Below are 16,668 nucleotides of genomic sequence, written 5' to 3'. Positions count from 1 at the left end.
CTGTGTAAGTCCTCTAACTGGACTTTAAGTGCAGTTAGGCTTTTTTAAATGTTCTAGTTCCCTTTGGACTGAGTTGAACAGCATGCAGCATCTTCTTTCTTTGGTTTTTTCAGGCTGAACCTGATATGGTCTCTGCAGGGCAGGATGCTGTGTAATGGCTGGATTTTTCATGTTTAGGGCTCAGTTTCTGAAACACTGTGCTAAATTAGGTATTTTTAGCTTATAGTAGAGTTAATTGAGTTCATACTCTGTTTCTTATTATATACAATTTCCTCTTCAAATATAATAGTGTTTTATGGCAAGAAGCATTATTTTTTCACAGTCCTTTAGAGCTTAGTACAAACTCATCAAAAGTTGCAGGTTCTGAGATTTTACCAAAATTCATCTTTTTCACAATGACAAATTTCTCACATGCTGGCTTACGTGGGGCTGTGGTTGACTGGTTTTAAAAAGCCCTGTTTATCGAGGCCAAGCTTACCCTTCTCTTGGTAAAAAGATTTACCACCTGTGATGCAATAGGTAGGTAGAGTTTAAAGCCAGAAAAGGCAGTTAAATTATTTTGTTGATGTGACACAAGCTATAAAATGTGATTTAAACTGCGCAGTTTCTGCAGTGAATCCCCCAAGTTGAAGGGGAAGCTGTTTCAACCCCCTTGGCTTGGAAGGGGTATGGAAAAGCATGATCTTCTTGGTCTGCTCTGGAGGAGCTGGAGCTCTCCCTGCGATGACTGAAGGAAGGGAGACAGCTGAGTTTGCTTGTGCACTGTTTTGGTAAATACAGTTTGTTTTTAATAAGGACAGCTTTAAGAGGTGTGAATCCTTGTAGTTATGGGTGACTCTTTCTCAGCCTCTTCACACATTTTGCAGCCGTGGGAGGAAGTATTTGAACACAAACATGATTTGGGATTTATGGAGACTGCTTGTGTGAGTAGAGTTATTCATTTGCAATGCTATTTGCCTGACTAAGCTCGTGCATTACACTTTGCCTTTTATTTTCCCTCCATGGACCCACTACCACCCTTCACTGATGAGCTTGCAGGGAAGAGCACACAGTGGGATTTGGGTTCAAGCTCCAGCTTCAGCCAGGCTGCTATGCTCTTCCCTTTCAACCCCTGGGCTAAGAGCTTTTCTCTGATTTACTGCAGGTGTTTCTGAAGTAAGAGGTGAGCCACTGCATCCCTGCCACATGTGCTGGCTGGAGATAGGCGCTTGTGCGAGATTTCCTGGGAAATGGGTTAGGGAAACTTTAAAGCCGACAGCGCTAATCAGCATCCTGCATGCCCGCTTTATCAGCACATCAGATCCAAGGGAAGGACAGAAAACCGTGCAGGAAATGAGGGTCAGGAGTGACAGGTGGGGAGGAGGGAGAGAGACGGTTACCAACCAGCCAGCAAGAAAATGGAAAGAGTCAGTAATGCATTTGCTGTGGCTGCCAAAAATCAGAAGCTGATGCATGCTTATAAAAGAAACCATTTTTTGCTTTAAGATTTCAAATTCTAGATTGCTGCTCTTCATTCTGCAGTGGTTGGGCAGAATGTAGCACACTGAGGTCCCAGGCTGTGGTTCTTTGGTTGTCAGCTTTGGGGTACTCTCCTAAATTAAAGTAGCAAATGTAATAGATTAGAGTAATAAGATACAATGCTGCGGTTTTTTCTGGGTGTGACAACAACAATTTACCATTAATCAAGAAGTTATGTCCTCCTGGAATTTAATTTATAGGCTGTTTCCTAAAATTAGGAGCTTAGAATATTTCCTCTCAGTCTTATTCTGCACGATTTCTCCTAAATTATTTAAAGGTATTAAAAATGCATAGCACATATACTGTACCAAGTCTAATGAAAGAAAGGATTGATCCTGACTTTACATTGAATTACACATTAGCTGTTATTTATTGTTGCACTTTATTTCATTTTGGAAACAGAATTAACTCAGATGAATACTTTCTGATGGACACTACTCAGTAATCCCCCCATGTTATTTAATGGATTTTGTAGATCTACACATAAATGTATGCAAAGAAAGCTCATTTTCCATTTAAATTGAAATGGGCAAAGTCACCCCTTTACTTTACAAGAATTCACCATGTTAAAATCTTGTGTCTGTTCCAGTCTCCAGTAAGGGAAGAAGGAGTCAAATAAAAATTTAAGACAAGTCCCTTCTTTCTTGCCTCTCTCTGCCATTCTCCTCTGCAATATATTTACCTTTTAAGGGTGTGGTGGTTTGCCTTGAAATAGTAGAAGAATGTCATGAGGAACCTGCAACCTTGTTAAAATACTATGAAATTAAATGCGCCTCATATAAATTGTTAGCTATTGCATGAGATTTGTCTGACAGTTGGAACCCTCCTTTGACTGGAGAGTCTAACAGGTTGAAGCAATTCCACTGCTAATTGCACATGTATTAGCCTGTCTTGATACTGAAATACATTCTTGGAAAAGCATATATATCAGTTACAGAGAGACATAATATTTCTCTCCTGATGTCATCCATGCAGATTGAGGCAGAAGCTGGCAACGCTGGGGACTGTGGCTGAAGGCCTCTGAGTCATGGCTGAGCTCAGGGTTGTGCATCACAGTGGTGTGAAAAGTATTTCCTGGCTGTGTCCTTCTACATCCAGTGCTTGTTCAACAGAAAAATAAATAATTTAAACAACAAGTTCACAACAAGGGAGTAGCTTTGTTCCTTAGGAGAAGGATCTGTCTACAGTTGCCCAGATCTCTTTTTCAGGCTTGTGAGATGCCCATTTGTCAAGGGGCATCTTATGTCAAGCTTTTTTTCAACCTGCGACCAGGAGTGGGATGGTCCCTCTCCCAGCCTGCAGACCATCCAAAGCCCAGTCAGTTCCCACATATCTCACTCAGCATCTTCTGATGGTTGCTTGATTTGAGGGCTCATATCCCCATTTGCCGTGGGATTCACCTCCTGCCTGCCTGACATCCTATTGTGTTCTCAGGCAGCTGAAGAAATGGTCTGTCTTGTGGCAAGGCATCCCCAGCCAACACTGATGGTCTCCACCAAGAAAATCTCGGCCAAAGCAAGGAGTGACCTTGTCAATCAGGCCGGGTGCGGTAATTATGCTCATTTGCATAAATGCCGCTAACATGTGCCATTGCTTCTAGATAAGCGGGTCCTCACTTAACAGTAGCACAGCCCTAAGCCATTAATTACAGGAGTCAGAGGAGAGGTACAGCTGCAGATCTGCCCCATCAGGATTTATCAGGCTCCATTTTATAATCAATGCTTTATTTATTAAACCATCACAAACGGTGCATACACTCTAGCCACGGCCGGCTGCGGCTCGGCGTGGATATTTCGTCTGAATCAATGGAAGCAATCACCTGCTTTACATCAGGTATTGAACCTGTGCGGGTCCTTGAGTGACAAATGACTTTATTGTCTGGGTGGAATTGACTGGAGCTCATGCTTAAAGCTGGGGATGGGGGAGAGGTGATGAAAACACTGAATTCCTCCATAACTGGTGCTTTTGTCCTTTTTCTTTTTTTCCTTTTTGCTTTTTTTTTTTCCCCTCTCTCTCCTAGCTCCTGAAAAACAATTCAGAGTCTTTATCTCCGTGTGGCTGAGATTGGTGCAATGAGGGAAGAGGCTAGTGATCTTGGGGTGAGAGGGAAGCTACTGGAAAGCAAAAGGGAGGGGGTTTTGTCCTGCTTTGGATGTGTTAAAATTCAAGAGAACAACCAGAAGCAGTGGCCACTGCACTGGTCTTGGCTCTGACCCCTTTGGAGCACACATCGCACACAAATGGTCCCAATGTGCTTTGGGGATGCTGTGGGGCCCTTTGGCTTTTAAGGGCTGCTGCCAAAAAAAGGCAAATCAAGCAAAATTGCATTTGAAGCAAAGCAGTGTCCAAACCCCTGAAAATCCTGCCTCAGCCCTTCTCATTAACATTGACCAGGCAGGGAGTTGACACTAAAGCTGTATGATTTGCATGTTGCATGGGGTCTGTTATTGACATAATGAGGTTTTATTGGATTAAAGGCCTTGCTGCCAAAACTAATTGTTTAACAGAATATACAGGTTTTTATAAACCTCCAAAACTAGCCTTTGTAAGATCTGCATTAATATATTTCACACCCATGCTAGCAGTAATTCAGACATACTGTTCCTATGTACAGCAAGGTAGAGGATTGACAGGGAGACTTGTCTCCATGTAAGATGGTGGCATCCCACAATGTTATACAAAGAAAGGCTTGTTCCAGTGTGCTATAAAAATTCTGTATTAAATAAGTAAGTACAACCTGGATTTGCTAAATTATATCCATGACACTTTGTACACAGTCAGTTTGCCTGAATGTAGAAAGGGATGGGGGAGTAATTTTGGTTTCACCTGGGAATAATGTGATCTTTTGCCTTTTCAAAACAGTAAAGACTGAGTAGACTTCTGTATGGCCTAGTGGTGGTGTTTAGAAGAAAACACAAGGCATTGAATACTCCAGTGTATTCCTCACCGTGCACTCATTTTCAGAAGTGTATGCCAAAATTTAAACTAGCAAACGTAGCTACAGTCTACCGTGTGGAACCCAGGCTTATATTTCCAGTTCTGCTGCTGGCTGCCATTTGACATTGAGCAAGAGATTTAACACCAGTCTGGATGTCTTCCCTTTTTTGGGGCTTGTTTGGTGACGTATCTAAGCTCTAAACTTAAAATGGCGAGTGGCAACTTCCCTGAGTGGGAAGAAGCAGGGAAGAGAATTAATTTCCCACTGGAGCTCTCAGTTGATGCTGCATGATGGGGTGACCAGGGACTGGGAGATAGATAGATAGATAGATAGATAGATAGATAGATAGATAGATAGATAGATAGATAGATAGATAGATAGATAGATAGATGTGGCCATCTGGCAGCCCCAGCCCACTCCCTACATTTCTCTACAGCTTTCTCAGAAGTGCTGCCTGGACCATATGAACTTGACTTACAGAGTGGGAGACAAGGGTAGTTACATACTAAACCACACAGAGAGATAAATATTCACCTGTCATCTTGGGCAGCTGTTCCAAAAACCTGCTCCCAAAGGGCAGTGTTTTCAAGGATTTGTACAGACAAAGGAAAAAATAAACAAACAAACACCCAAATGTTTATCCAAGCAGCAAGTGTCAGCATAGGAACAGAAAAGCACAAATTTTCCTTTTCCTAAAGACTTGCTTCTGCCCATCAGTGAGAGGTCTGTTCTGGGGGAACACCAGTGTAGTTTGTGCATGAACAGGTCTGTTCCTGCTGGCACAAGGCTTTTGGGGTGTGTCCTGAGAGCTGCAGCCTGAACACGCATTTGCTCCTGACTGAACAGTCCCCTGGGAGCAGCTGAGGACCACATCACCATCAATTAATGCCAGTGCCACCCCAGCAGGTGACATCCAACCAAGGAAGCTTTCCCACAGCAGCCTCAGTCATCACGATGCTTTCTGCTCTTACACTCTCCAAAATGTTCACAGCTGAAATTCAGCTCAAAGTCACGCTATCTGATTTATAAAAGGCAGAGCTGCTATTTTTCACTGGAAATGTACATCCCAGTCATTTCTGGTGGTGTGTTACAGTGAGAAGTTGTGTACACAATGGAGTTCCCAACTCATGACTAACACAGTGAGACCTTTCGCGTGTATGTTTACTCTTGATGTTTTCCCCTCCAGTACTACTAGCAATAAAAACTTGGTGAATATAGGAAATGTGTAGAGCTGCAGATGTTATATCTTCTTTTCATTGACCTATTTTCTGTATAAAAGAGGTCAAATCACATTAGGTTTTCACTGTTGAGATCCCAGGGCTTCAAACATGAAAATTAAACTAATGTATGTTTATTTAACTGCACTAAAACCTGCACTGATACATTTTCTTTTTTCTTTTTTTTTTTCATTAGAGAAGTTAATTATCTCAGCATAAAAGTGCTTGGTGAAAGATCATAAATAGAAAATTAATCCTCTTTTAAGCATTTTATTTGACAGTAAGGTAGGCAAAAAGGATGGATTGTTGCTTCAGAGTTACTGTCTTGCTCCTCACTTTTGGTATTAAATACATTCAAATTTATCCTAGCCAGTTCTTTGCTTTGCAATTTGTGTGCATGTTGATAGGGTTTCAAAAAGTGGTGGATTGTTGTTTTTTTAACCCTCCGGGGACTTTTTATGTGCAAGCCAAGTGTTTCTGCACGCATGATAGAGCAATTTCTTCGCTCTGGAAAGTGCTACTAGATAGAAATACGATAGCAGAGCAAACATCGACTTCCTCAGAATTGTTACTTGTTCAAATAGGAATACCATAGCAGAATCTTACATGGGGTCAAAAGTGCTCGTCCCTGTACTGATGAAATCTCTCCCAACAATTTTTGGTAGGTTTCCAAACAGAGAGCATAGTTTATTGCAAGTTGACACACAGTGTAAGTTATATTCCACATCAGAAGGATGTGGAGTATAACTTAATTTAAACTTCGATTAAATTACTAAGTACTTTTATAATTATTTAGGGTTTGTTCCCTAGCTAGAATAGATTGGTAGGGTTTGATTTTGGTCAGACGACTCGTACTGATTAACCCACTTGAGAAATCTGAATCTTGATGGAGATGTTTTGGCAGATTTTTTTTTTTTTTTTTTTTTGAAACAACTTCATCTTACTGGAATTGTTTAATGCAATGCCAGCAGAGCCTGGAGAGTAAAGGTGCACATGTACAGATATATGCAAACACACCAGGCATCCTTATAAGAAGAGTGGATTAATACAGGCTACTGTTGTACAGAAGTCTATCATGAAAACCTGAACCCAAGCTAAGCCTATGTGCATATATGTAAAGCTCATTTCAAGAGCATATACACAGCACAGACCTATTTTAAGGGGATTAATAATCTATGAATAATACATATCCAAGATGAACAGCAGCAATGTGGGTTTGGAAATGGAAAAAACTTCTGTGAGTTTTGGTGAGGCTGTGTCCACACTGAAAATGGACTTATTGGGGCACATCTTCTAACAGTAAAAACCAGCTCCAGGTCTGCTGGCTTTGGAAAAGGAATACTGATATAAAACAATGGAGCACCTAGTTCAATCTGTCTAGCCTACAGATCTATTACCATTGCATATAAGTAACAATTTCATACTAGCATTTTAAATTACTACTCCCTTCTTAAACCGTATGCTAATTTTCTTAAAGAGAAGTCTAATTGCTCTCTTTATATGCAACTCCAAGTCAAAAGCTTAATTTATCCCTCCAGTTGGATAATTAAATCATACAATGTTCATCTCTTGTGACTCTTCCTGTCCCAGAAATCTTAAATTCTTCTTCTCTAGCTGTCTTCCACAGAGCACAGCTCCTGACAAAGCTTTCACCTTCAATTTACTTGTGCCAGGAAGACAGCCGTTTGTCCCGATTCAGAAGCGAGGCTTCATTTTCCTTTACTTGAGTTTCCCTGTGTATTTCTTTTCCTAGAAAAGAAACCCCATCTCTCCCACATGTACCTTCTCCAGGCATTGCAAAACAGGATTTTTTTTTTCCCCTCCCTGTGACCTGGTTTTGCAAACCTGCAAGTATTCCCATTTAATCAGCAGCCTGACTTATATGGTTGTGGTTTGGGAAGTGGAAAGAGTGCAGTTTGAGTTCCTGTGTAGTGTAGTTTGAGTATTACTGCTGGTGGGCAGTCAGAGCTCAAGCTGCAAGGGTGAAGCAGATGATGACAATTCCCTGCTGTGGGGAAGTCCTAGAAGTCACTGGTGCATTGCACCCCACAGGAGAAGCTGCAGGAGTATAGGCTTGTATTGGAAAATAAATTGAAGGTATAAAAGTTCATGCTTGGTGAGGAATTTCTATTAGAATTCCTTCCTTTGTAAGGTTCAACCTCCTTGCTTCATTTCTTTTCTCCAAAATTAAGGAGTGTTTTGAAAGCTCAGCTGTAGATTAGGTAGACCTGGAAGTGAGCAGCCCTGCTGAAGTCAGGAGGACCATGCACATGTCAAAAATGAAGACCTCCTAGCAGCTTTGCTCCAAGATTTTGCAGGATTGCATCTGATAAAAGGGTTCTCAGAAGAGTTTTCTATTGTGCACTTGTGGCATTATAAGAAATGGTATGACATGTTGTTTGCAGAATGGCAATTCTGGTGTTGAATTGCCAATGTTGAAACATTGGTTCTGATAGTATTTCTGCCTATACCTGAAATCGTGTTAGCTTTTCTCAGCCATTGTGCTCTGGGTGGAACTGCTGTGTCACTGCACGTTAAGGCAAAGGGTTGGTGAAGCATGAGAAGCTGACCCTAAAAAAGCTAACTAAAGGACTGCCTTTGTGCTTTGCTTTGTGTTAGGGTCCTGGTGTGCTTCCACAGCGTAGCGTGCGTAGCAGCACTGCTGACTGTCCTTTACTGGAACTGCAGATCAGCATCTCATCCCTCCCCACTGATTTTTAAATGTTTCGTGTTTTCCAGTACATTTCGTTCATGTCACTACTCAACACTGGTCTTTAAACATCATTTAAAACGACACCACTGATTTGGTAGGGGCTGAGACACTGTTCACCCTCCTCCATCTCCCCCAGCATCAACCCCATAGGATCCTCTGCATCTGCTGTCCTCCTCACGGCTGACTCAGGATGATACCCCAGGAATTCCTGATGGAAAAGCTGAGACATTCCTAGAATTTAAATTAAATGTGCTTTGCACCCAAATGTACGCAAAGTACATTTATTTTGAGTCATGCAGCAGCCTGTCTTGTGGTGCAGTATCTGGTTGAAAAAAAGCATCACTGCTCCTGATGGCATTTGTACTGTTGGCTCTCACTGGTAAAGCTCTGCCTGCTTTGGGCTTAAATAGGAGCACAGAAGTGATCGAAATTCCACTCTCCCTGCAGCTGGCCAGAGAACAGAGGTGGGAGTTGTCACAGCTATGGATTTTTCTTCCCTTCCCTTTGATTCTGAAATAACTCATTTGTCAGATTTCAGGCTTGTGCAAAGGCTGTGGGTCCTTAAGCAAGCAGGTTTGAGTGCAGATGTGCTGCAGAAGGTGGGTTCATTTCTTGTCTTGCAGTCCAGTTGGACCTACACAGGCATCACTAATGGTTCTTTTTAAGTGTTGTTTTAAAACTTATAGAAGAGTGATGCTTAAAGAATAGCCTGCAGCTGAAAGAAGGCACTGAATTGCCTGAACTACTTTCCAGAATAGTGCAGTACATGCTGTGGGTCAGCCTTAGTACCCACAAGCAGATTTTTGTGTGCGTGTGCATATTAACCTTGAGACAGCAAGGAGCCACGCAGGGGACAGCACTGTGATATGAGGGCAGTGATTTTGTCAGAGGTCTTGTGTGCATCTTGAAGGGTCTGGTCCTGAGATTATCCAGATTGCTGAAGTTGCACAGAGATGTGGACAAGGAATCCCTTTGAACACTGACCTTTTGCTTTTCCCTTTTTAGTGATAAAATATTCATGGGAACAGAAAGTGACCCATTTTGTGCTCTGCCTGTCAAGCCAAGCAGAGGAAGGAGAGTACAGTGAGGGCCCAGGTGGAACCCAGTGAATGCAAATGATTTATGGAGTAGCTGCTTTAAGCATTTCAAATTACTTCTAGCATCATCCAGTAGAGTCTATTCATGTGTATGAGCTTAAACATATTGCCCAGAACAAACTGATGGCATAGGCAGCTGTGAGACTGATACACACTCCAGCACCTCTCTTTGTCCCTCTGCTCACCAGGTATTCCCTAGGGCTTTGCAGAGGGAAGAGATGCTCTGCTTGGCAACCCCTTCACATGAGCTTGGCTTTTCCTCACTGCACCTCAACTAAGCAAGCCAAGTTAGGTACTTGGTGCACTCTGAGCTCAGAAATGTTTTGCCAGGTTTCTTTCTTGGATGCTGCAATGAAAGGCAGCTCACCTGACCAAGCTGCAGAAGAGCAGGGATGATCTTTGCTGTGGCAGCTGGGCACACAAGTGTGTGTTCTCCATGTCTGACCCAGAAGCATCTGTGGGGTCTGCACCTTTGGGATCCACAGCCACACCACGCCCTCAGTGTAGAAACATGGCAATCAGCTGGCTCAGAAAGAGAGGAGGCTGAGGTGTCTAGCACGGTCTTTAATTTCAGAAAGGGTTCCAGGGTGTGTCTGGTGGTACACATTTTGCCAAGGACAGTTTTAGAGTAACTTTATGTAAAAGCTAGCATATCACTCCTAGCTGACAGAGGTTTCATCTGCGGTTAAGCAAACAAGCAAGAACACGGGGATCAACCATCAAACCACCACCAGCTCCACATTTTGCACTGTTTAAGTTTGTGAAGTTGAACAGCTTGGTCCACCATGGAGCTTTTATAGGGCTTCAGCATCAGTAAGCAGCACACTTCATAGTCCTGGGAGGCCTGAAGTACTTTTTCCACCCTAGTATGACTGTGTGAAGAACATATGAACTTACAACTAATGCCAACAAATCAGCTAAAGGTAGAACTTTTGGGTGTGCTTTAAAGGATGTTGCCAGTATTCCGCCTCTGTGACAGAATTCTTGTCCATTCTCACTCCAAAAGAGAGCTATTTCAGGGCATCTTCCTTATATTCCCTGCCGGTTTTTACCTTTTTTTTTTTTTTTTTCCTTTTTATTAAGCTGTGTCCTACTTCTGTTTAATGCACCAAAGAGCATTACACTGATGATATACCTCCAATTCCTTAGCGGCGTCTCTAGGAAATGAAAAGTGATCAAATTCCCTTGTCAAGTAGGACACTGACTTGGAGATTCTTCTTTTCTTAAAAATCTCACCTAGACATAAAACTTCTAAAAAACTTTAGAAGTTAGATAGTAATTACATACATTTGAAAGGTAAGCTGGGACAGTCCATCACACAAAACCATTCAAATAGTCCCCCAAAAACACGATTCTATCTTTTCTTCACCAGCATTTAGGTCCTATACAGTAACCAATTTTATGAAATACAGTATGTCTGTTAACCAAGAGAACTGAACACTTCAGTTGCTTAGTAACTAATCCAATCCAAGGAGGAAATAAAAATAGCATACATAATTTTAGAACCTTTAGGATCTTTGCCAAGCAAAATATTCTCACCAGCAGCAGCCAGGTTTGTGATTTGAATGGGTTATCTTAATAGGGTAGATTCTATTTGTTTTATGTAGATAGATGGTCCTTGCTTTTCAAATCTGATTAATTACATATCCGGGCCATTAGGTTTTGTAGCTTCTGTACTCTTCCACAACTTTATTTAACTAAAAATACAACATAACTAAATATAATACAAATAAAAAAGGAAAAATGTTTTAGTTGCTGGCTTCTTTTTCAGCCTTAATCTGGTTAAAAAGCCAAAGACTGCAGTATAACTAAATAAATCACATTATATGGCCAGGAGGAATGTCATAAGCATCTGCTTAATTCAACTGTGTTTTTTTTTCCTATACTCATCTGTAAAGCTTGTTGAGGGGAAAAAGGATATTATTTTTATAAAAAGATATTATTACCACCATTGGTGGAAATTGCCATATGGTACTATAGCGTATTCAAGCAAGGTAGGAACAGTTTCTCTAAAATTATGTTTTAGCTGACAAAATATGATTCCTGTTTTAAAATACGTCTTCAAAAATTCAGCATTTGCCTACATTTTTAGAGGCTTGCTCTGTTCATGCACATTGCCCGTGCATTTGACAAGTTTCCTACACCAGCCTTTTGCAAATTATGGCGAGGATCTGCATTTTTTTTCCCCACATTTTTATCAGCCTCGCCACTGGATGAAGGATCTGCAGGACTAAATTATAATGTGTGTGAATAGCATTGCTGAGGTTGGGTCTCTTGCCCTTATTCCTGAAGGAGGTCGGCAGTTTGGGATCTGATGTTCGTGTAATGCCTGTGTCCTGCAGCGGTCATGGAGCTTTGGGTTATCAAAACAGATTGAGTGCTCCTTTCACAGAACAATTTGCATACCAACTTCCGACTACATGAATTCTGATTTAATTCCGTGCTCCTCTGAAACATGCATTTGGGAAGGTCTCAGGTTTTCCTTAATCTCCCTCAGTTCAGTAAGTATTTTAATCTAGGGTGAAAAGCACTCAGATTCAGTGTTACATGGCTGGTATATTTTGCTGGAAGAAGAATACCTTTTTTTAGATGCAGTGATTCAGCACATTTTTCCTTCCACTTTAGGATTATCATCCTGTAGGGTAAAAAAGCTAAATATAGCAAATATGTGCCTTGCATGGTAGTTTTAATACTTTTTTCTTTTTTTTTTTTTTTTTTGCCAGTGGAGTTTCAGACACTGCTATTTTATTTTTGGTGTTTTAATTTATTAATACGGCTGATGGGATTGTCTGAAGGAAATTAAGACTGTTCATCATTGTGTGCTGAAAGAATTGTGTGCCAAATCCAAGAGGAAGTTTCCTCTGGAACATCATTCTAATTAGTTTACAAGGAGAGATGCAAGAGGTACATCTGTGACAGAAGCAGAGCCACAGGAGTTATCCTGCAAGCCCATTGCTTGGCCCATGGAGCTGCCCAGAGGGAAATTTCTGAGCACGGCAGCGGGAGACATGGTGTGCTCCTCTGTTGGAATTTGGGGTGAAATCCACAGGAAGGGAGTTCTTGCATGGAGCCAGTGTCCATTTTCTGCTGAGAGCTCCTGCTCATTGCTGCCCTGGCTGCTTGTATGACCTTAGAGATCTGCTTTAATGTTTGCATTTCATTGACGATAAAAAAAAAATACGAGAGCTGTGGTGAAATGCAACTTGATACATGACTGATGTTTTTCCCTAAAGAAGTTCAGAAAACATTGCCTTAATACCAGGATTTCTGGCCAAAATATATTATGGAGTTAATTCAAGTAAATTGCAGTTACTCTGTAGCAAATAATTACCACCTGTTTCACATCTGTCTGAAATCCGCTCAAAATACAGCAATCTAGTCATCATTCTTGTATTATTTATGTCATTTTATTATTTGCTGTTAGACTTCTATTTACTTACCCGATTCACAACAATTTTTTTCATGCCTTCTGCACACAGAATGATGAATTTAATAACCTCCTTTGGATTTGTTTATAAAACCTTTCAAAATATGTTTGCAATGCATGACAGGGCTCCTGAAAAGCCGCAGGCACCCGGTGGCCGGTTTCATCATGAGCTGCGGCTGGGAGCGTGCCACTTGCTGCCCTTGGACCTCAGCACCTCCGTTTCACCTTCAAAAAAAGTCCACATTAACCTGTCACACATGTGATCTCACGAGCATTTCAGTCACATTTTGCTCTGTTAATCTGGGAGCTTCTGGAGTGCTTGCTTAAAGCATTGGTGTGCTTTGATGTTGGATGGACAGTGAGGCAAATGAGGGGATTTTAGCAAGAATGATCACCTCCTGCCAGGATGCCCAGGTACAAAAGAAATCCAAAGGAAGGATGGGGACAAAAGCCAAATGTAGGCTGCTTTAAAGTACTCAAAACAGTCTGCAAGTAGGGCTTGGGCTTTTTGTGCTTTGCGCTGATCATTCTCACGCACAGCGAGACACGTTGTCGTAGTGGTTTCTATCGATATTACACTTCACAAGAAAATGGCATGTGCAGGAAGGAGGGCGAGGGGTTAATTCCTTGCAGCACATCTAGGCCATCCCCTGAAATCACAGGAGCAAAACCAGCTGAGCAGTGAATCAGGCCACCCTGCCTCTCCAGGACAGGAATAGCAAGAATCAGAAATCTTGCCCTCAGCTGTGCTGGCTTGCAGGGATGCAGAGGGAAGGCATGGGGAAATACAGCCAGTCACTTGCCTCTGAGTTTCATGGTCTTTTCCATATACACCCAACTGCTATACATGGTTTTGCAGCTCCTAGTAGTGAGAGCAAAACATGGTCCCCCATATACTTTCAGCCTGAGTTAGGGTGATTGGCCTCCCAAGATGTGTTGCTGTGTTAACACCCCATCTCACCCTGGATTTTTCACCTTAACTCCTTTTCATTTCTGTAGTAGTTTCTTCACATTAACCTCTCTCATGACAGGAGCAGTGCTCTCCTCCACTAGAACAAATCCTGCTCAGTTGTGATGCAGTGCCTGTGCCCAGCATGTGCAGATGAGGGAAATCTGGGTGCATGTTCTAACACACTTCCTTGGGAGGGAAGGGCAGCAATGGGCTGGGTTCTCCAAATAATCATTGGAGGTGGGGAAAAAAAAAAAATTACAGCTAAAATAAAAGTTAAGCTTGGAAGATTCCAAGGGAATGAGTTACAAACTCAGCAGCACTATTGCATGTCTTTATGATACCTCTCAAAACTGCCTGTCAAAATCTCCCATTAAGGAGCATCACAGATTAGTAATTATGCGCATCTATTAACTAAGCATCCATTCTTTCTCTCAAATGCTTTGTAGCAATATCTCTCCAAAGAAGCACATATCTCATCTAGGTGTCTGCTAGATGGCCATAACCCCTCCCCAAGGGAGATGCCTCTGATAACACTATATTAAAGACAGGGCTTGGTTTTGTCTCTTAAACCGCTATCACACAAGCCAGTGCACAAGGAAAGACACCTATTATGATTTTATAGACAAATGCTAACAAAAGCTGCCTGCACACATGCACACACAGAAAAATTTCATGTTAGCATTGCAGGAGGCTGTGGTGATGACAGGAGTACTTTTATTGTCAGCTCTGCTGGGGAAGAAAAAAAATCCCTCTTATTTGTGCAAATAACTCCAGCTTAGCTTTATTCCCAAGCATCCTATTTGCACATATGAGTATGTTTTGTCAGCCATGTCTTTAGGTACAGGTTTTCATCTTCAGCTGCTTATGCTTGTTTGTGTTAAACAAATTAGTGCCATAATAACACCCACCCCCATAGAGACGTGAATATTATAGAGTAAGAATCCGAAATACACAGTGGTACTGCTTTTTTTTGTTGTGGGTTTGTCGTTCTGGTCTGTTTAGGCTTCTAACCCCTCCTCCCAGAAAAAAAAGAAAAAAAAAAAGCTTAATTAAACTCTTTTATGCTTCATTTTCCTGATTATATTTTGTTCATTAATAGAGAGCAAATATGAAAAGAACTAAAAGCAAAACTGGAGGCAGAGGATAATAAAATCTATTGCTATTAATTAAACGGAAATCCTCAAACATGCCTCCTTCCAGCTTGCTCTCTTCCAGATCTTCGATTGCTTCACTCTTTCAGTGAATACTGCTAGACAGACACATCCTGTTCTGATGAAGGAGACCAGCTGGATTTAGGACTGTGACTTTGTGTGTGTGGTACAACTGACCATATGTGATTCTCTGTCAAGTTTGCAGCTTTAATGGGAAATCTCTGAAGTATTTCCACTTTGATTCATATTTTCTCACTGGTTCAATAACAAAAGAGGGGTTGGCTTTGTGCAGCTGGCTTGCACTAACATAGGTTGTATTGTGACTCTGCTAAGGAAAGGGAAGCTTTTGCATACTTATCCTTAGGAGTTGCTTTGAGCTGTTCCATTTGTTTGTTTGTTTGTTTTGGGGGATTTTTTTAGGATTTTGGGGGGGTTGGGGTTTGGTTAGCTGGTTTTGTTTGGTTGTTTGTTTGGGGGTTTTATTTAGGAAAAAATATCTGGGATCAGAAACTAAATTTCATTAGGGATATAATTTTGAATTCTTATGCAGATCGTGGTTTTTATCTGCCTTCAACAGAACTGAATAATTCTGTTAATTGTTATTGTCTTCCTGCTGGCTTTGAGAAATGTGTGTCTCCAGCCTCTCTAGGTCTGGCAGCAGAAGGGTAGCTAGTTGTGAAAAAAAGAGAAACAAACAGCAGATAGAATTTAAAGGAGTTTGGGATGTTCTTTTCCTGAAGAATGATTTGCATTTACTGGTCTTCCAGACCTGAGAGCAGTATATGTAAGGGCAAAGGACCATGATGGTCATATGGATATGGAGGAAATGGGAATAGGAAAATTCCCTTCCTTTTGCAGTCTATGAAAGTTTTACTTAGAAGATGCAGTGAATTATCATTATCATTTGTAGTGGGTTACTTTCACCTGCATTCTGTCTGCTCCTCAGCTCTCTGGGCTTCAGGCAGAAAAGTCAAACGCCACAGGAAAATCTCATCTTCTAAGATCTGCAGCCTCAAGGCAACTGGCGAGGCATCAAAACTTCCAAGTCAGCCAAGTGTCTGAAGTCTCCTGTTAAAGAGAAGGCAGAGGTTAACACTCAGTACCCAGCCCTGGGCTCACCATGTGTCCTTTAGTCGAGTATGTACCACTTTTGTATTTCACACTGCCAGTGGGCTGTGACCAGACTGTATCTTCTTTGCACCTTATCAAACACTGCAGGTTTGAACAGTGCCTTAATTATAGTGATCAGTGTTTGCAAACAGCATCCTCACACTTTTCATCCAGATTTTTTTGGTAAAGGAGGGGCAGAGAGGAGACATCCAAAGAGTCACTCACATGTCTGAGCCTCTGCTCACCTCACAGCTGTGGAAATCTCCTTGCTGGTGGTGAGGGAAGATGCCCTTTGCTGCGGCTGGGAGGGAGGCAGAGTCAAGGTGCTGGCCACTCAAACGCTCTTCCTGAAGTGTCCATCATTTCAGGTTAGATGCCAGCACCCCTGGTCCAAGGGCTGTCCCTTTGTCGTGCAGGGAACAGATAAATAGAGGTAGGAGGATTCAGAGCAATGATTTGTAACTTGGTTTTGCTGGCTGTTACTAAAAACAGTGAATGGGCAAGCTGGCAATGGGCTATAGATTTCCCAGATGAAAGCCTGCTTG

At 41.8% G+C, this 16,668-nt stretch overlaps 1 protein-coding gene across 2 annotated transcripts in view; it reads left to right on the top strand.

The window, feature by feature from the left end:
• The window catches only part of LOC118684290 (uncharacterized), a 62,443-nt gene that overhangs the window by 37,644 nt on the left and 8,131 nt on the right, over positions 1-16,668 (top strand). The window contains exon 1 of one of the 2 annotated variants that reach the window (XM_054517413.1): positions 16,094-16,150. The exons of the other annotated variant lie outside the window; for it this stretch is intronic. Coding sequence (XP_054373388.1) covers positions 16,134-16,150 — 17 coding nt within the window. The 5' untranslated portion in view covers positions 16,094-16,133. Of the gene's footprint in view, positions 1-16,093; positions 16,151-16,668 lie in introns of those variants that run through there. 2 annotated transcript variants of the gene reach the window in all.

The sequence above is a fragment of the Molothrus ater genome, chromosome 1 (genome assembly GCF_012460135.2).
Source record: "Molothrus ater isolate BHLD 08-10-18 breed brown headed cowbird chromosome 1, BPBGC_Mater_1.1, whole genome shotgun sequence".
In the NCBI taxonomy this organism is placed as follows: Eukaryota; Metazoa; Chordata; class Aves; order Passeriformes; family Icteridae; genus Molothrus; species Molothrus ater.
The sequence above is the reverse complement of the archived record's forward strand: the minus strand, read 5'-3'. Positions and strand labels throughout refer to the sequence as shown.